The following is a 22371-nucleotide window of genomic DNA, read 5'->3' on the forward strand; positions in this document are numbered from 1 at the left end:
TAGATGACTACGCCCAGGTGGGCCATATACTCACCTGTCGCTGATTCGAAGCCGGTCCTGGTACACCCCGTTACCGTACCTTTTTCTGGGGACATTTCTTATTATAATATCAGTGGTGGAGCAGGGAGGAGCTAGGAATATGTTTGTGTTAAAGCTGTCATTCATTCATTGACATTTTACATGAGCTAAAATGGGGTCCCCACTGATGGCGGGACCCCCACGCACAACCTGTGTGAAGTGGACCTCCCAACTTTGTTCAAATCTCCCAAAACGTGTCTCAATCATTTGTGCTTGTTTGTTCTGCAAAAAATGTTTTTGTCAAACTATTATAGTTTTTGTGTCCTTAACGTTAACTTTTCGATAGTCCTGACCTCCCCCACACCCCCTTCCAACCTTGACAAAACCCCCCCAAACCAGTCTCAATCATTTGTGTTCAGGTTTGTGTTGGTTATATGCTGAACAATTTTTGGTGTAACTACAAAACCCAAAATTTGTGAAGTTGGCACATTGTGTAAATCATAAATAAAAACAGAATACATCCATCTTTCCATTTTCTACCGCTTGTCCCATTTCGGGTTGCACCAGCTACCATCTACGGTCCGTAATATCATCAAAAGATTCGGAGAATCTGGATAAATCACTGCACGTAACCGATGATATTACAGACCTTCAATCCCTCAGGCGGTGCTGTATCAAAGAAACAACATCAGTATTTAAAGGATATCAACATGTGGGCTCAGAAACACTTCAGAAAACCACTGTCAGTAACCACAGTTTGTCACTCCATATGCAAGTTAAAACCTTACTATGCAAAGCAAAAGCCATTTATCAACAACACCCAGAAACGCTGCTGGCTTCATTTAGGATGGACTGATGCAAAGTGGAAAAGTGTTCTGTGGTCTGACGAGTCCACACTTCAAATTGTTTTTGGAAACTGTGGACGTCGTGTCCCCCCGCACCAAAGAGGAAAATACCTATCCGGATTGTTATAGGCGCAAAGTTCAAAAGCCAACATCTATGATGGTATGGGGGTGTATTAGTGCCCAAAGCATGGGTAACTTACACATCTGTGAAGGCACCATTAATGCTGAAATGTACATACAGGTTTTGGAGCAACATATGTTGTCATCCAAGCAACGTTATCATGGACGCCCCTGCTTATTTCAGCGAGACAATGCCAAGCCACGTGTTACAACAGCGTGGATTCATAGTAAAAGAGTGCGGGTACTAGACTGGCCTGCCTGTAGTCCAGACCTGTCTCCCATTGATACCCCTAAAATATGACAACACAGACCCCGGACTGTTGAACAACTTAAGCTGTACATCAAGCAAGAATAGGAAATAATTCCACCTGAAAAGCTTCAAAATGTGTTATTCTCAGTTCCCAAACGTTTACTGAGTGTTGTTGAATGGAAAGGCCATGTAACACAGTGGTAAAAATCCCCCACTGCCAACTTTTTTGAAATGTGTTTCTGCCACTAAATTATAACTTCATGATTATTTGCAAAAAAAAAAAAAAAAAAAAATAGATTCTCAGTTCGAACATTAAATATCTTGTCTTTGCAATCCATTCAATTGAATATAAGTTAAAAAGGATTTGCAAATCATTGTATTCTGTTTTTATTTACGTTTACATCACCTGCCAACTTCACTGGTTTTGTGTATATACTGTATAGTGTGTATATAGTACTTTTTTTAAATGGTTTTACTTGTAGCTATTCCCCAGTGTGTACACCTCAAAGGTGGTGTTTTACCTCAAATCCCCAGTGTCATGCCAATGTTTTGTTTTTGCTTTTTTTTAATTGTCAATAGCATACTTGCCAACCTTGAGACCTCCGATTTTGGGTGGTCGGCGGTGGGGAGGGGTGTGTGGTTGGGGCCGGGGCATAGGTAGGGGTGTGGTTAAGAGGGGAGGAGTATATTTATAGCTACAATAAAATAAATATATACATATTATTATATATATATATATATATATATATATATATATATATATATATATACTTAAATTTCAGTGTTCATTTATTTATACATATACACACACATAACACTCCTGAGTCATTGTTGAGTCAAGGGTTGAATTGTCCATCCTTGTTCTATTCTCTGTCACTATTTTCTAACCATATGCATGTACAGTAGATGGGAGTATTGTCCTGTTTAAGAGTGTCACAACATTGCTGTTTACGGCAGACAAACTGCTTTACGGTAGACGAAAACGTGACTGCTGTTGTTGTGTGTTGCAACCGCGTTGGGAGGACGTTAATGAAACTGCCTAACAATAAACCCACATAAGAAACCAAGAAGTCGCCCTCTATCATTCTACAGTTACGCGGACGTGAAAACAGGCTGTCCTCACTCAGGTCCGCATTGAGCTGGAGGGGGCGTGGCCTCCAGCTCCGCCTAAATTTCGGGAGAAAATTTGTTCCGGGACGTTTTCGGGAGAGGCGCTGAATTTTGGGAGTCTCCCGGAAAATCCGGGAGGGTTGGCAAGTATGGTCAATAGTGCTGTATGTGTGCGTGTGTGTTTGTGTGTTTATTTGAGTGGCTGGACAGGACAAATTTAAAAATAAAAAAATATATATATACATCTATATATTTTTTTGCTTAGGGCCCCAATCTAGTATTGCTTCTTCTTGTCAGACTGTGCCAATTAATTGCATTTCAGCACAACAGTCCTTTCACACAGCAGGTCCTGCCTCTGTTACTACAAAGTGGAGCTAGAGATGTAGTAGTAACACACACACACACACACACACACACACACACGCACGCACACACACACACACACACACACACACACACACACACACACACACACACACACACACACACACACACACACACACACACGTACAGTAGATAGAGAGAGGACAGTCTTGAAGCGGATGTTTCCGACACTTGGCCGTGTTGCCTTCACGGACCTCTTCCCCGTGTGTGTGTGTGCTCCACAGCTGCAGCCTCACCTGCGGAGCCCCAGAAGGACACTTTCTTCCTGACGCACCGGGGACATCCTGATCGCCTCCGATCATGGACGGCCCACGGACAGCCTTCACCACCGTCAGCGACAACGAGTCGGTTTTACCGGAGAACACGTCCTAGAGACAATCAGGAGGAGCGGACAGGCAAGCGGCATACTATTTCTCACATGGACCGCAGGACTTTGTCCGCCAAGATGCGCTGGATCACGCTGCTGCTGGCCGGGTGGACTTTTTGGGGCAAAGTGGTCTCCAGCGCGGACTATGACGATGCGGACTATGACTACTATGAGGACGAGAGAGCGGACACCATCGACTACAAGGACCCTTGTAAAGCTGGTGAGTCCACTTCACAAAAAAAAAAAAAAAAAAAAAAAAAAATCTTTTTTATCTTGCACTTTTTGCCCTGTACGTGTGCGTGCGTGCGTGCGTGTGCGTGCGCGTGCGTGCGTGCAAGGATGCCACCTTCCACCAGTGTGCACTTTCACCTTTTGCGCCTTGCTTCCACCGCCTAAAAAAGGCAATTTTAAACACATTTTATTCCAAACACAAAGTTTTCTCTCACTACCATGCGAACGCAGTGTTTTAATTTAATCCCATAAATCAGTGGTTCTCAATCTTTTTTGAGTGATGTACCCCCTGTGAACATTTTTTAATACAAGTACCCCCTAATCAGAGCAAAGCATTTTTGGTTGGAAAAAAAAAAAGCGATAAAGAAGTAAAATACAGCACTATGTCATCAGTTTCTGATGTATTCAATTGTATAACAATGTAAAAATATTGCTCATTTGTAGTGGTCTTTCGTGAACTGTTTGGGGAAAACCATATAAAAATAACTAAAAAATAAACAAGTGATTCAATTATAGATAAAGATTTCTACACATAGAAGTAATCATCAACTTAAAGTGCCCTCTTTGGGGATTGTAATAGAGATCCATCTAAACTTTTCTTCACAAAAAATAAATCTTTAACATCAATATTTATGGAACATGTCCACAAAAAAATCTAGCTGTCAACACTGAATATTGCATTGTTGCATTTCTTTTCACAGTTTATGAACTTACATTCATATTTTGTTGAAGTATTATTCAATAAATATATTTATAAAGGATTTTTGAATTGTTGCTATTTTTAGAATATTTAAAAAAAAATCTCACGTACCCCTTGGCATACCTTCAAGTACCCCCAGGGGTACGCGTACCCCCATTTGAGAACCACTGCCATAAATATTACAATCCAAAAAACACTTTTGCGCATATTTGTTAAATGTATTTATCACAGCTGCGCAAATGCGCACTGAAAGTGCCTGGCTTGTTTTTAAAGTGTGCTGTAAATGCACCTAATTTTGTATTTAAAGCTTACATAAGCACATTTCTGTTCGTTATTAGCATAAGCAAACCCTTATAATGCCACCAAGTGAACTAGTACTTTTGCACCCTTCGTGCATTGGGATTAAAATCTATTGATCACAGCTGCAAGGTGCTGCAAAGCTTAAAAATGCGCATTAATAGTACTTGAATTGTGCATAAAGCGTCCTTGAGACATAAAGTCTCTTTTTGATTGCTGCAGCAAAAACGTATGTTTCCGTAATAGCTCACTACATTGTCCTTTAACAACACATTTGCACCTGTGGCAATATTACAAATGACTTTCATGGTAAATGTATGGGGCTTTTCTACCTTCAAGGTACTCAAAGCGCTCTAAAAGACTATTTCCACATTCACCCATTCACACACACACTGATGGCAGGAGCTACCATGCAAGGGTAACCACAACCCATCAGGAGCAAGGGTGAAGTGTCTTGCTCAAGGACAGAACGGACGTGACTATGACGGTAGAGGCCGGGAATTGAACCAGGAACTCTCAAGTAGCTGGCATCACTACTATTCCAACCGCGCCACACCGTCCCCATGTCACAGCTCAATGGGCATAGAAATCCACCTTCAAAGTGCTTGAATTCGGCAAAGATTGTGCATAAAAAATACATTTGCCTTCATTTAATTTACAAACCCCGTTTCCATATGAGTTGGGAAATTGTGTTAGATGTAAATATAAACGAAATACAATGATTTGCAAATCCTTTTCAACCCAGATTAAATTGAATGCACCACAAAGACAAGATATTTGATGTTCAAACTCATAAACTTTTTTTTTTTGGCAAATAATAATCAACTTAGATTTTCATGGCTGCAACACATGCCAAAGTAGTTGGGAAAGGGCATGTTCACCACTGTGTTACACCACCTTTTCTTTTAACAACATTCAATAAACATTTGGGAACTGAGGAAATTAATTGTTGAAGCTTTGAAAGTGGAATCCTTTCCCATTTTTGTTTTATGTAGAACTTCAGTCGTTCAACAGTACGGGGTTTCCGCTGTCGTATTTTATGCTTCATAATGTGCCACACATTTTCGATGGGAGACAGGTCTGGACTGCAGGCGGGCCAGGAAAGTACCTGCACTCTTTTTTTTTACGAAGCTACGCTGTTGTAACACATGCTGAAAGTGGCTTGTCATTGTCTTGCTGAAATAAGCAGGGGCGTCCATGCAAAAGACGGCGCTTAGATGGCAGCATATGTTGTTCCAAAACCTGTATGTACCTTTCAGCATTATTGATGCCTTCACAGATGTGTAAGTTACCCATGCCTTGGGCACTAATGCACCCCCATACCATCACAGATGTTGGCTTTTGAACTTTGCGTCGATAACGGTCTGGATGGTTTGCTTCCCCCGACACGATGTCGAATATTTCCAAAAACTATTTGAAATGTGGACTCCTCAGACCACAGAACACTTTTCCAATTTGCATCAGTCCATCTTAGATGATCTCGGGCCCAGAGAAGCCGGCGGCGTTTCTGGATGTTGTTGATAAATGGCTTTCGCTTTGCATAGTAGAGCTTTAACTTGCACTTACAGATGTAGCGAGCAACTGTATTTAGTGACAGTGGTTTTCTGAAGTGTTCCTGGTGATACCCTTTAGAGATTGATGTCGGTTTTTGATACAGTGTCGTCTGAGGGATCGAAGGTCACTGTCATTCAATTATGGTTTCCGGCCACCTCAAAAATGCTTAAAAGGCACCTTTTCTTTCATTTATTTATATTGATTCTCTAATGTGTGTTTGTATAGCAGTGTTTTTCAACCTTTTCTGAGCCAAAGCAAATTTTTTTTGTGAAAAAAATCCAGAGGCACACCACCAGCAGAAATCATTGAAAAATTAAGTTCAGTAGCCGATATTGACAACAAAAAGTCTTTCTGACAATTGTTGAATATTAATTAAAACCGTAACCAAGCATGCGTCACTATAGCTCTTGCCTCAAAGTAGGTGTACTGTCACCACCTGTCACATCATGCCGTGACTTATTTTGAGTTTTTAGCTGTTTTCCTGTGGGTAGTGTTTTAGTTCCTGTCTTGCGCTCCTATTTTGGTGGCTTTTCCTCTTCTGTTGGTGTTTTCCTTCAGCATTTTCATGTCTTCCTTGAACGCTATTCCCCGCGCCTGCTTTGTTTTCGCAATCAAGACTATTTAAGTAGTGCGGACGCTATCCTTCTTTGTATGGACATTGTTGCTTGCCATGTCATGTACGGATGTACTTTGTGGACGTCGTCCGCTCCACACGCTGTAAGTCTTTGCTGTCGTCCAGCATTCTGTTTTTGTTTACTTTGCAGCCAGTTCAGTTTTAGTTTCTTTTTCCTAAGCTTCAATACCTTTTCTTCACGGGAGTCTCCTTTTATTTATTTTTGGTTTAAGTGTTGGATACCTTTTTACCTACACGCTGCCTCTCGCATATTGTGATCATAACAAACCATGTTTCAGACATCAACAAAGCAATTAGCTACCTGCTGCCACCTACTGATATGGAAGAGTATTACACGGTTACTCAGCCGAGCTCTAGACAGCAAAGACACTCAATAACGGCACATTTACGGATTATAACTACTGGTTTACAAAATATATTTTTAACCCAATAAAGTGAAATTACATAATCTACCACGGCACACCAGACTGTATCTCACGGCGCGGCACGGTGGTTTGAAAACACTTATATAGCACATAGCATCCCATTTCTTGTCACATAGTGACATTTTTGTATAAATAAGCATTTATCACTGCTGTAAAGCACTCGAAAAGTGGCAAAAATCCATTATTAAGTCCACAAGCATCTATTATAATGTATGCATACTGTACACATCCCTTTTTAAAGTGACAAGCGATACCAAATAACGCACCTGTTTATGTTTTGATGAACAAGTGTTAATTACAGTAGTGCAAAAATGATGAAAATCATGAGTGAAAGTACTTAGAAAATATTTCAATGGCCTGTTTAAACTGCCTACTGTTGCAGTTTAAAATGTGTTTTGCATTTCATTAATCTGATTTCATCTTGGAATGTCTTAAAAAGTGTTTGCAAATGTACTACAGGCACAATTTCATATATTGTTTGTGTTTTGCTGCATAAAAGCATCCCCTCTAATGCAACACAGCAAAAATGATGTTGTGTAAGGAGGAATATAAAGAAGCTCCACCATAGCCTATTATTTTGTGTGAGCGTGTGTGTGTGTGCATGTGTCTGTCTGTGTGTGTGTGTGTGTGTGTGTGTCTGTGTGTCATGATGTTAAATCAACCATCAAGACAGATGAGAAACATCTGGACTGTACACCACCAAATCATGTGGGGATGCTCTCACACACTTTTAATGACAGGCTCTGGGACATCACAAAGCCTCTCCATATTCCGTGTGTGTGTGTACTGTATTTACATCATAAATGAGGAAAAAATAACCTTTTCGCCTCCTGTAAAATAAATAGTCAGGCGTCCCAATACTTTTGCCCATTGTGCTGTACTAACAACATGTGAAATGATCAAGCAATGGCTGTGATAAAACCAAAGTTTTGCACAAATTCCCAAGTCGGGGTAATATAATCCCACTTTGCGAGCGCAGTAACGTCAATAAAATGCAAAGATGAGGGGCGGCAACGTGCTAAAAGACAGCTGGAGACGTTAAGTGGGGCGGCTACGGGACTTGAAGGTAACCTCAGAGGGACAACAAGCAGCAAGAGTGTTACTTTATGTGACGAGAAAATCATTCTGGAGGTGGAACTTGGAATCAATGGCTTGTCCGAGGGAGGTTAGGATGGATCGGTCCTGGGTAAATTAAGGCCCGAGGCCACATGCACAGGTTAAGATTTTCTATCTGGCCTGCCGGACATTCCCAAATCATTTCTTTAGATATTTAAGATGGAAACCAAAGCCGCGCATGTGCAATGATGTTTTCAAATGACCGTTAAGTGTTGAACTATACAAAGTATTTCAATGGTTGGAATTTGCGCTTTTGCATGATATAGTAGCTATGATAATCCAAGTCACAGCGGCTCAGACGAGGCACCAAGCAATGTGGGTGGGGAACGTTTCCAAAGAGTGTTTCCAGAGTGGCCAGAGTGAAATGCGAATGTCAGGGACAGACGCAGAAGGAGATTTTTACTACAAAGTTCTGAAGCCTAGTGATATATCAGATATATCAGATTGTAGGTATTTTTTTTTACCCCTCGCATTCATATTTTACTTTGTTTGTAGTGTTTTGCTTGATTGTAAAATATGTTGATCGAGAGGGGGTGTGACATTCATATGTTGTTAATATTCAGTGTTTTATCGTTGATAGTTAACATTGTAAATCCCACTGTGGACGACTCTCGCATTCGTGCGGGTTCCCAGGACCACCAGGGAAGGACATTTGTTCGCAGATGTAGACTTAATTACCACATAAGAAAATTATTTTGCGGGTTGCTTTTCAGCTTCCGTCGCTCTCACTGCTCGCTCCTCCGTGTAGCTTTTCAGCCGTCCACGTTGTTTGCGTCTGCCTCTCACTCTCGCTCTCTTCCTCGTTGCATGCGCTGCTGCTGCTTGATGTGTCTCTCGTCTCTCTCCTCCTTCTGGCCCGTCGTTCTCTGCTGCTTCCCTTTTACCTCTTGCGAAGAGATTAGACGATGGTGCCCAGCTGCGCGATCCACACACCTGATCTTGGGAGCTAGAAAGAACAAAGGGCGCTAGCGTGGATGCTAGGGACATAAACAAACAAAATAGCATAGAAGCTAACAAGTATACAAAAATAGATTTACCACAATGTTGGAAGAGCGGCATCAGCTGTTGCGTGTAGCAAGCAAGAGTCCAAGAATGAATGTCCAACAAAGGCGGTCTTAAATAAGGCGATAAATCAGGAGGCAGGTGTGCGTGATTAAACGGAAGGCAGGTGACACAAGTGCGTTGCTAGGACAACAGACACAAACCAGGAAGTGCCACAAAGAACTGAGGAAGACAAACACAAGACAGAATGTGATAAACAGAACCAAAACGAGAATATGCCATGATCCAAGACGTGGATCATGACAAGATTGTTTTTAATGCCCGCCTCATGAAAATATTCGATTTGTAATAAATAATTCCGACATATCGAAAAAGCATTCGTCAAAGTCAGACTTGGAACCAATTAAGTGGTGTTAATGCATTTGTAAAGTTTCCTCATGTTTGCATGGCCCATTGTTGCTAGGTGGATTTCCGATGGGGCAGAATGACTTGTGCCCCAAAGCTTCAGTTTCATGGGCGTTTGATCAGCCTCTCCACTGTTTTCACGCACACACAAGTGCACGTGTGTCTTTCTTGTTGTGAATACGGCGCTGACGAGAGCGTCCATCAGCTGAGCGACACACACATTCCTCACATACCCGAATGCAACAACCTGACAACCTCTGGCTTGTGCGCACTCTTCATGTGGATGCTCAATCCTGGGACTATAACAACTTGTGTGTGTGTGTGTGTGTGTGAGTGTGTGTGTGTGTGTGTGATTGTGTGTGTGTGTGTGTGTGTGTGTGTGTGTGTGTGTGTGTGCGTGCGTGTGTGTGTGTGTGTAATGCCGGGAGACAGTCAGTCTACATATGGTGGATGAACGGAGAGGGTTAAAAAAACAGAAGCCATGTTTTTATTTGAGTGAGAGAGTGTACATAAAGGTTGCATTGATACTGATATGTTTGCCTTTCTGCACGTATGCATGCTTTTTTTAAGCATCCTTTTTAAGGCACCGGGCTGAATATATAAATGAGACATTTTCTGCACAATGTTGACCTCAAGTTGTATTTGTTAAAAAGGTATTACGGTACTTCATTTGGCTTTTCAATTTCACTCAACCAGGAAATGTATTCTTGGAATTCTGCACATTCCATCACCTGCAATGGAAGTGTGAGTTTAGCACAGGATGTACCAAAACATGCAGAATATGTACCCATAAATACATAAGGTACCATCACATACGGTATTAAAAGCAAGGCCTCTACTAGATGTACAAATACATGCAGAATTTCTGCTAACACAGGCTATATATGTACAGTAAAAATATTGTACAGTATGTATACCTAATACTAGGGGTAAAACGGTACACAAAAATTTTGGTTCGGTACGTACCTCGGTTTAGAGGTCACGGTTCAGTTCATTTTCGGTACAGCAAGAAAACAACAAAATATAAATTTTTTGGTTATTTATTTACCAAATTTGTAAACAATTGCATAACATTCATATACACACGGGATCCATTGCCAGGGTTAATGTGGTCAACATATATAAAATAAAAACTAAAAAAGATAAGGCTTGGAAGGGCTTTTTAACAAAACCTTTCTACATATAAAGTGCTTTTTTTGATTGATTGATTGATTGATTGATTGATTGATTGATTGAGACTTTTATTAGTAGATTGCACAGTACAGTATATTGCCTTACAATTGACCACTAAATGCTAACACCCCAATAAGTTTTTTTAACTTGTTTAAGACGGGGTCCACGTTAGTCAACATTAAACTGCCTCCAGTTGTTGCTCAGATGAAGTAAAATGACAAAACTTTTCTTCTACATATAAAAAGTGCAACATTAAACAGTTTCAAGTCAACTCGGCCTCAGATTAACTTTTCTTCCCCCCCAGCCTGGCTAACTTGGTAGTAAGAGGACATATGGGCTGATTGTTTTTCCACCGTAGAAGTGGGTCAAAATCTAGTTTTAATGCAATACAGCAACCCCCCGCGACCCCGAACGGGACGAGCGGTAGTAAAATAGATGGATGGATGGTCTTAAATGTGCTGCTATAAAAACATTTGTTATTGCTTTATCCCTGCCTTGCTGGCCGAGGAGAGGCTGCTTGAATGCGGTGTCTGCACCACGCTCCTCTTTCTCTTCCTTAAAGCAAGGTTGACTTGGGGGTGGTGCCGCTTTAAAGGGGTTAGCATGTTTGACGTGTTGGCAGAAGCATACCCTACTGCTTCTGAACAATGTCGGCAAACCTCCTTCCTCCATTGTTGTATCGCACCGCGAAGCCGAAGTGTTCCCAAACGGGAGATGTTGACGAGGCAGGAGGGTCTTCCAGCTCTGGCTTTTGCATGTTGTCCTAGCCCAGTCGCTGCCAGCCTGCCGTGTGTTGTGCCTCGCTCTGCATTGTTTACACAACTTGTGGTGCGCTACCTAATATGTCCGTGTGGAAACTCGTTCGGTACACCTCCGAACCGAACCGAAACGGTTCAAAACAAATACACGTACCGTTACCCCCTTACAAAATACCCATGCACACAGTATTATGTTCCACCACATATCGTGTATGTACCAAGCTGTATTGGTACCAGTTCATACAATATACTAACCAATACTTACCAATACATACTATTCATGCACAATACATAGTCTATTTTCATAAATGTATACCGTATGTACCAATATATGCAGTTTAAGTGAACATGTGTGAGGCATATGGACCAATACATGCACTATATGTACTAATACATTGTCATTCTGTACCATTTCATTCAGTACAGTGTATATACCAAATTTTGAGGTAAATCTAAGAATATGTCCAATATATGTACCAATGATACAGCAAATCTACCTTTATTTACAGTATATTCATCAATACGTGAAGTATTTGTACTATTTAAAGCAGGGTATGGACCTTCTATTGATAATCATACATGCACTATATGTTCCTATCCATGCAGTATGTGTTGTAGTTCATGCAGACTTTTCACCAAATAAAACATGCTGTATAAGTACAGTACCAATATATTCAAGATACATACAAATGATCCAGTAACTTTACCACTACATTCATACTCTATATATACCAATACATAAAGTGTATGTACTAGTTTATGTAGTATATATACAGTACATAAATATATGTATGTATATCAATGCATACTGTTTATGTACCAAGTATATGTACCAATTGATGTAGTGAATGGACCAATACATACAGTAAGTGGACAAATGCAGGTACTCAGTTTGTACTATACAATATGCATACTGTATATGCACTAATCCATGTAGTATATTTACTGCAAATAAATGCATTCTGTACATTTGTACCTGCATATCCAGTACATGTACCAATAATCCAGTAAATTTACCACTACATATTGTATATATACAAATCAATAAAGTACTTGTACTACTTAAAGTTAAGTATGTATCAATACCTACAATTTATGGTCCATAAATGGGATATTTGTATGCAGTAACACGTGCAGTTTATGTACTAATACAGTAATTCTCAAACTTTTTTTTTTTGCCTAATACCAGAAAAAACAAGGCTCTCTAATGACCAACCGTAAAATGGAGTTGCATAGTAGGCCAAATAATTCATTAAAAACAAGGAATAGGTTTTATTTAAGAAGTATATTTATTATATTTGGACACTGTAATGTTACACACAGTTTGAACAGTAATATTGTGTTGATTTATAGTGTATTTCAATCAATTCATATTTTGGCGTACCACTAGATGGAGCCCGTGTCCCACTGGTAGTATATGTACCACAGTTTGAGAATCCCTGCACTAAAGCAGGCAGTATATCCTGTGGCAATGCATGTGATATATGCACAAATACATACACTGTATGCACTAATACATGCAATATATGTACTAATACATGCAGTATACGTACTAATGCATGCAGTATTTGTAGTAACGCATGCACTATACAGTAGGTAACGCGATGGACTTTTTTTCTTTGTCATGAAAAAGGGAGGTTTTTGTCATGAAAAAGGGATTGGTGCACTAATTGTAAGTGTATCTTGTGTTTTTTATGTTGATTTAATAAAACAAAAAAAACAAAAACAAAAACAACAAAAATTTAATAAAAAATAAAAAACAAAATTAATAAAAAATTATTCTGCGGCCCGGTACCAATCGAGCCCGGTGGTTGGGGACCACGGCACTATACCATTGCAGTATATGTACTGTAATAATACATGTAGTATACAAAGCATTACATGTGATATTAGCACAAATACATACTGTGTATGCTCTAATGCATGCAGTATATACTGTAATAATACACGCAGTATATGAAGCAATGCATTTGATACATGCATACACACATACAGTGTATTCACTAATGCATGCAGTATACATGCAGTGTATGAACAATTGCATGTGATTGATGCACAAATACATACAATGTATGCACTATACCAGTGGTTCTCAACCTTTTTTAAAGTGATGTACCCCCTCTGACCATTTGTTTAATTCAAGTACCCCCTAATCAGAGCAAAGCATTTTTGGTTGAAAGAAAGAGATAAAGAAGTAAAATACAGAACTATGTCATCAGTTTCTGATTTTTTAAATTGTATAACAGTGCAAAATATTGCTCATTTGTAGTGGTCTTTCTTGAACAATATGGATAAAAAGTTTTAAAAATAACTAAAAACTTGTTGAAAAATAAACAAGTGATTCATTTATAAATAATGATTTCTACACATAGAAGTAATCATCAACTTAAAGTGCCCTCTTTGGGGATTGTAATAGAGATCCATTTGGGTTCATGAAGTTAATTCTAAACATTTCTTCACAAAGAAAGAAATCTTTAACAATGCAACCCCCCATCTGAGGTCCTCTCCAAGGTTTCTCATAGTCAGCATTGTCACTGGCGTCCCACTGGATGTGAATTCTCCCTGCCCACTGGGTGTGAGTTTTCCTTGCCCTTTTGTGGGTTCTTCCGAGGATGTTGTAGTCGTAATGGTTTGTACAGTCCTTTGAGTCATTTGTGATTTAGGGCTATATAAATAAACATTGATTGATTGATTGATTAACATCAATACTTATGGAACATGTCCACAAAAAAATCTAGCTGTCAACACTGAATATTGCATTTTTGCATTTCTTTTCACAGTTTATGAACTTACATTCAAATTTTGTTGAAGTATTATTCAATAAATATATTTGAAAAAGGATTTTTGAATTGTTGCTATTTTTTTATAATATTTTTTTAAAATCTCACGTACCCCTTGACAGACCTTCAAGTACCCCCAGGGGTACGCTTACCCCCATTTGAGAACCACTGCACTATATCATTGCAGTATATGTACTGTAATAATACATGCAGTATATGAAACAATACATGTGATAGTGCATACACGGTATGTATTTGTGCTAATAATACATAGAGTATATGTATTGTAATAAAACATGCAGTATATGAAGCAATGCATGTGATATATGCACCAATACATTCAGTGTATGCACTGCATATACATATACATGCAGTATATGTACTAACACATGCAGTATATGCATTAATTCATACACTATATGTATCGAACTAACACATGCAAAATATGTGGCAATGCATGTGATATATGCACAAATACATACACCGCATGGACTAATATGTGCACTATATGTATTAACACATGCATTATATGAAGCAATGCATGTTATATGCACAAATACAGTGTATGCACTATGTGCATTATATGTACTAACACATGCTGTACATGTAGCAATGCATGTGAGAAATTTGGCCTGCCATGTAATATATTTTGGCCCTTGAGACAATATTAAATTAACATTAGAGCTGGCCCGCCGGTATTATACAGCGGCGGTGCATTCACCGCTAATTCTAATACTTGCCAACCCTCACGATTTTCCCAGGAGACTCCCGAATTTCAGTACCACCCCCCGAAAATCTACCGGGACAACCATTCTCCCGAATTTCTCCCGATTTCCACTTGGACAACAATATCGGCGGCGTGCCTTAAAGGTACTGCTTTTAGCGTCCTCTACAACCTGTTGTCATGTCCGCTTTTCCGCCATACAATCAGCGTAATATATGCGGATTCTACACACACACACAAGTGAATGCAAGGCATACTTGGTCAACAGTCATACAGGTCACACTGAGGGTGGCCTTATAAACAACTTTAACACTGTTACAAATATGCACCACACTGTGAACCCACACCAAACAAGAATGACAAACACATTTCGGGAGAACATCCGCACTGTAACACAACATCAACACAACAGAACAACTACCCAGAACCCCTCGCAGCACTAACTCTTCCGGGACACTACAATATACACCCCCGATACCAACAAACCTCAATTTTGCATGTCACTATAAAGTTATATAAGCCTTGCTTGTTCAATATTCAATGCAAAACTTGTTTGGGTCCCTATTAAAAGGTTAAGTTGTTCAACTTTGGCCCGCGGCTTTGTTCAGTTTAGAATTTTGGCCCACTCTGTATTTGAGTTTGACACCCCTGCTCTACACACAAATACTCACAGTGTATACACTAATACATGCGGTATATGTACTCATACATGCTGTATATATAGCAATACATGTGCTCAAATACATGTACTTGTGAAATAATACATGCAATATACGTGCTAACATATGCAGTATATGTTTCAGTACAGTACATGTGATACATGCACAAATGTAAATGATGTATGCTCTAAAACATGCAGTAAATGTACCAACATATGCAGTATTATATACTACTGCATGAGAAAAAGTTGCGGTGACATTTGCGGCACTCATGCTCCAAAGATCAATTCGATTCATTTGATCGGAGCTTCAACTTATTGAATTGTATTTCATGTTTTTAAAAAGTGTTTCCCTTGTTGCCATGGCAACACGTTTGATGGCATTAAAAATCTTAAGACGTGGAAGCGCGTCTCATTCCAGGCGTGACCCCGTGGCATCGTCCGACTGGTTGGTATTCCGCCTCCTGTTTTCACTGGGAAAACACAACGGGAATATTTGGCGGTCTGCTTATCTCCTCCGAGTCCCGCACTGCGAGACGGGAGAACACACACACACACACACACACACACACACACACACACACACACACACACACACACACACACACACACACACACACACACACACACACACTTCCAGGCCTTTGTGAAGCGATTTCCCTACGCGGACACACACACAAACACACACATGTAGAGCTCCCTCCATTCACCCGCGCTTATCTCTTCCTGGTTGTCTGCATCCTGCTGCTCAGCTGGAGATGACACACACGGGCTCATGCTCACATACACAACACTCCACGGTCATTCATGCTTCCTTCCGAATCACGGCACTTATAAAGTGCTCACACACACACATACACACTCCGAGTGAAGCTGCGGGAGGTTCCTTCGCAGAGAACAAGTGCTCCTTCCAACACAACACACGTGCACGTAGAGAGTTTAGTGTGTTAGAATAGAATAGAATACAATGGACTTTATTGTCAATATATTTGCATATAACAAGATTAAAGACTCCAATTTAAGGTGCGGCATACTTGTTTATTGTGAGCGAATTGTGGCGCTGAATTTCCCCCAGGAATCAATAAAGTACATTCTATTCTATTCTATGTACAGTAGATGGCAGTATTGTCCTGTTTAAGAGGGTCACAACATTGCTGAGTCAGGTCCGCATGGAGCTGGAGGGGGCGTGGCCTCCAGCTCCGCCTGAATTTCTGGAGATTTTCGGGAGAAAATTTGTCCCGGGAGGTTTTCGGGAGAGGCGCTGAATTTCGGGAGTCTCACGGAAAATCTGGCAGGGTTGGCAAGTATGAGGTGCGGTAGTGTGAACAAATAAATAACACGAGAGGTAATAAAAGAAAAAACTAACAATTGAAATAAACAGACTACTATCCAATGAGAATAATAAGCAATCCTGTACAATATACAAAACACTATAGAAATACAAAATACTGTACAATATACAGAACAAGACAAGAGTACCGAAGTAATAAATAACAATCAGTGTCGGACGTATTGCATTCGAAAGGGTAGTATTGCACAGTGGGGTATTAGGGCAGGATATTGTATAGGGGTGAGATATTATTCTTATAAGTTAGAGTTCAACATGGTGACAGCTCTGGGGAAGAAGCTGTCTCTGAGCCTGTTTGTTCTGGTTCTGATGCACCTGTAGCGCCTGCCTGATGGTAGCAGGTCGAAGCCAGGGTGTGTGCGGTCCGGTAATGTTTTTTGCTTTCTTGAGGCAACGGGAGTTGTGTAAATCCTTCAGGGAGGGCAGGGGACAGCCGATGATTTTTTGTGCAGACTTTATGACCCTCTGAATAGCCTGTTTGTCTGCTTCAGTGCAGCAGGCGTACCACACTGTTATGCAGTGCGTCAGCAGGCTCTCAACAGCCGAGCGATAGGTCACCGTCAGCTGTCTCTCCAGTCTGTTCTTCCTCAGCACCCTCAGGAAGTGGAGTCTCCGCTGGGCCTTCCAGATGACTGCAGTTGTATTTTGGGTCCAGGACAGGTCAGCAGATATGAGGGTGCCGAGGAACTTGAAGGAGTTGACTCTCTCCACCTCCTCGCCGTTGATGTAGAGTCTGCAGTGTTTTTCCTGAAGTCAAAGATGAGTTCCTTGGTTTTTGTGGTGTTTAGTGCCAGATTAATTACTGAACACCACGCCGATAGTTTCAGGACCACATATCTGTATACAGACTCATCCCCCCTGTAATGGGACCCACCACCGTTGTGTCATCGGCGAACTTGATTATGGTGTTCTGCGAGTGGGCTGGACTACAGTCATGGGTGTAGAGGGAATACAGCGAAGGGCTCAGCACACAGCCCTGTGGAGAGCCGATGCTGAGTGTGTGGGAGGAGGAGAGATGGAGGCCAAGTTTTACTGTCTGAGGTCGGTTGGTCAGGAAGTCCTTAATCCAAAGACAGGTGGGAGAAGGGAGGCCTAAGTCCAGCAGTTTGGTGACCAGGATGTTTGGAATGATGGTATTGAAAGCGGAGCTATAGTCAATGAAAAGCATCCTGACATAGCTCCCCCGGTGTTCCAGGTGGCTCAGTGTAGAGTGGAGAGCCATGGTTATGGCATCATCCGTGGATCTGTTGTAGTGAGTTGACGTGTCGATGCAGTAGTCTTCATGCAGTCCATACCAGGCTTGGAACATGAGAGCATCAGAGGTCATGTTTGCACACGTTTGCATCAATTAAATGAACAGTAATAAAGTAATAATAATGTGTGTAAAACAGTGGTTCTTAACCTTCTTGTAAGTACCGAACCCCACCAGTTACATACGCGCATTCACCGAACCCTTCTTTAGTGAAAAATAAATATATACATTTTTTCAAATTCAAGACAAAGTTACATGTTTTTTTTACTGGTGCACAAAATGAACCATGCATGAACATCACCTTGTTCAAAGAACAAAACTAACGCTAACCTGTGTGACTTCTGCTGTTGCCTCTGAGAGACCAGTTCAGATATGCGTGGCTTCACCTTTGCAAGTGCCACTCTTATGTCATGTTCACAGCATAGTCCGTTCCCTTTCTTCGTTTTTATGTCCAGCATAATCGAAAAGGATTGCTCGCAAAGATACAATATATTGCCTATAGTATTTGGCCACCCATCCAAATGATGAGAAGCAGGTGTCCTAATCACTTGACCCGGTGTGTAAAATCAAGCACTCCGGCATGGAGACTGTTTCTACAAACATTTGTGAAAGATTGGGCCGCTCTCAGTGATTTCCAGCGTGGAACTGTCATAGCATGCCACCTGTGCAACAAATCCAGTCGTAAAATTTCCTTGCCCCCAAATATTCCATGGTCAACTTTATTATAAGAAAAGTGAAGAATTTGGGAACAATAGCAACTCAGCCATCAAGTGGTACGCCACATAAACTGAGAGAGAGGGGTTGGCGGATGCTTAAGCGCAGAGTGCAAAGACTTTCTGCGCAGTCAGTTGCTACAGAGCTCCAAACTTCATGTGCCCTTCCAATTAGCCCACGTACAGTACGCAGAGAGCTTCATGGAGTGGGTTTCCATGGCCAAGCAGAATCATCTAAGCCATACATCACTAAGTCTAATGGAAAGCGTGGGATGCAGTGGTGTAAAGCACGTCACCACTGGACTAGAGCAGTGGAAACGCCTTCTCTGGTTTTTCCATCTGGCAATCTGATGGACCAGTCTGGGTTTGGAGGTTGCCAGGAAAACGCTACATTTCGGACTGCATGGCACCGGGTGTAAAATTTGGTTTTGGAGGAAATATTGTGCGTTTTTTCAGGAGTTGGGCTTGGCCCCTTATTTCCAGTGAAATGCTCCAGGACACCAAAACATTTTGGACAATTCCATGGGATGGCACTTCAAGTTCATATGTGAGTAAAGGCAGGTGGCCAAAAACTTTTGGCAATTTAGTGTATGTTGTAAGAAATGGTACAAAAATTCCAGGGCTTTCTTAGCAATAACTAGATACTTTTCCATTTGTCGACGCCAAAACGTTGAGAGCCTTGTTTCTAAGAGTTGCTGTTGAACCTGGCTCTGCTGAATTTCAATGATTTTGTCGAGGTATTCATCATTGACATTTGCTGTCTCAACAGCAAATGTGAACGGCAGTCTCACCCATGCTGGATATGACTTTGCAAGCTCATCTAAGTGTGTGGCAATTATTTTGCTTCAGTTCCATGGGTACAGAAATGTCTTGGATTCCAGACACATCTTCGATCTTACTTACACAGTCGTCCAGAAGGGGAAAGTTTGCAAAGTTGGCAGAGGCTCCGCCAAACCCCTGAGGCCGACTCACCGAACCCCTAGGGTTAGATCGAACCCAGGTTAAGAACCGCTGGTATAGAGCCTCAAGGTAATGACAACTCTTCAATGTATTTGATGTCTAAAAAACGTGTACTTTGGGCTAGTCCACTGCTTCTCTATCATTTTTAGTCACGCCTCCCCTTGTGGACATTTTTTTTTCATGCCCCCGTCTCAATGAATTATGATTGAGAACCTGGTAATATTTATTTATACATCTGCAAAAACCAGTCTGATGCTAACACCAGCACCTACATGCCACCCAGCTGAAAACGCATGTATTGTTCTTCCCCCACACACACCCGTGCATACGTTAGATTAGTTAAAGATTCTAAATTGTCTTTATGTTAACAAAAAAACGCAAGTTACGTTCATTGAAGACTCTTCAATGTGTTTGATCTCTAAAAATGTGCGTACATTAGATTAGATAAAGACTCTAAATTTTCTCTATGTTTATGAAAAATGCAGGTCAGGTTTGTTAAAGCCCTTTTAATGTTTCTGATGTCTTAAAAAGTGCGTACATTAGATTACTTAAAGACTCTAAATTGTCTTTGTTTACGAAATCATGCCAGTTAGGTTCTTTGAAGACTTATCCGTGTGTTTGATGTCTAAAAAAATGCGTACGTTAGATTAGTTAAAGACATTAACTTGTCTTTATGTTTACAAAAAAATGCAGGTTAGATTTGTTGAAGACCCTTCAATGTGTTTGCTTTCTAAAAAATGCGTACATTAGATTAAAGACTCTAAATTGTCTTTGTTTATGAAAACATGCAGGTTAGGTGAGTTGAAGACCCTTCAATGTGTTTGATCTGTAAAAAAATGTACGTTCGATTAGTTAAAGACTCTAAATTGTCTTTGTTTATGCAGGTTAGGTTTGTTAAAGTCAGCTTAATGTGTTTGATGTCTAAAAGATTGTTTACATCAGATTAGTTAAAGACTATAAATTGTCTTATTGTTTATCAAAACACGCAGGTTAGGTTCGTTGAAGACTTTTCAATGTGTTTGACATTTTAAAACAATGCTTACGTTAGATTAGTTAAAGACTCTAAATGGTCTTTATGTTTACAAAAACACATAGGTTTGGTTCGTTGAAGTCTTTTCAATGTCTTTTATCTCAAAAAAAAGTGCTTACATTAGACTTGTTAAAGACTTTAAATTGTCTTTATGTTTAGAAAAACATGCAGTTTAGGTTTGTTGAAGACATTTCATTGTGTTTAATATTTCAAAAAATGCGTACATTAGATTAGTAAAAGACTCTAAATGGTCTTTATGTTTGCGACAACATGCAGGTTAGGTTAATTGAAGACTCTTCAATGTATTTTATCTCTAAAAAAAAGTGTGTACATTAGACAATTTAAACTAGTTAAGACTCTAAATTGTGTCTATGTTTAAGACAACACGCACGTTCAGTTCGTTAAAGACTTCAACGTGTTTGATATTTTAAAAAATGTGATCGTTAGATTTGTTAAAGACTCTACATTCTCTTTATGTTCATAAAAACATGCAGGTTAGGTCCGTTGAAGTCGCATTTTACTGCGCGGATCGTTCTCCCAAGATGCAGTGGGAACTCCAGAGGCAAGGTGCAGGTGAGACAATGATTTATTGTCCCTTAAACGTGCAAAAATACAAAAAGACAGAAAAGCGTGCCGATAGCGTGGAAGGTATGGCGAAGCTTGGCACAGGAACAGGAATCAAAGATCGTAGAATTACTTAACGGAACGTATTGCATGGAAGCAAATAGTAGACATCGTCACTGTTGCGTAGTGCAAACAAGAAAGCCTTACTGAGCGTGGCAAAAAACGGGAAGAAGTAGCTCTCTGACTAGTGCCCGGCAGCAGGTGAGCATCCCGAACACTAATCAGAGGCAGATGAAACTAGTCAGCACCTATGGTAACCAAAACATACAAACTCAAGGGTGCTGAAAACAGAACTGAGGCGGTCAAACTAACAGAACAAAACATGATCCGGGCGACGGATCAAAACACGTCTGACATTTACAAAAACACATACGTTGGGTGTGTATGCTCCAGGTGGTGATCAGTTCTCGGTTCCCAGCAGGCACAAGACATTGATGCAAATTTGATTATACATACAGTGGGGCAAAAAAGTATTTAGTCAGCCACCGATTGTGCAAGTTCTCCCACTTAAAATTGTGACAGAGGTCTGTACTTTTCATCATAGGTACACTTCAACTGTGAGAGACAGAATGTGAAAAAAAAAAAAATCCAGGAATTCACATTTTAGGAATTTTTAAGAATTTATTTGTAAATTATGGTGGAAAATAAGTATTTGGTCAACCATTCAAAGCTCTCACTGATGGAAGGTTTTGGCTCAAAATCTCACGATACATGGCCCCATTCATTCTTTCCTTAACACGGATCAATCGTCCTGTCCCCTTAGCAGAAAAACAGCCCCAAAGCATGATGTTTCCACCCGCATGCTTCACAGTAGGTTTGGTGTTCTTGGGATGCAACTCAGTATTCTTCTTCCTCCAAACACGACGAGTTGAGTTTATACCAAAATGGATACA

At 40.4% G+C, this 22371-nt stretch overlaps 1 protein-coding gene across 1 annotated transcript in view; it reads left to right on the top strand.

Moving 5' to 3' along the window:
- The window catches only part of tll1 (tolloid-like 1), a 100855-nt gene that overhangs the window by 8734 nt on the left and 69750 nt on the right, over positions 1-22371 (top strand). The window contains exon 2 of the mRNA XM_061912758.1: positions 2952-3314. Coding sequence (XP_061768742.1) covers positions 3146-3314 — 169 coding nt within the window. The 5' untranslated portion in view covers positions 2952-3145. The remainder of the gene's footprint in view (positions 1-2951; positions 3315-22371) is intronic.

The sequence above is a fragment of the Nerophis ophidion genome, linkage group LG01 (assembly GCF_033978795.1).
Source record: "Nerophis ophidion isolate RoL-2023_Sa linkage group LG01, RoL_Noph_v1.0, whole genome shotgun sequence".
In the NCBI taxonomy this organism is placed as follows: Eukaryota; Metazoa; Chordata; class Actinopteri; order Syngnathiformes; family Syngnathidae; genus Nerophis; species Nerophis ophidion.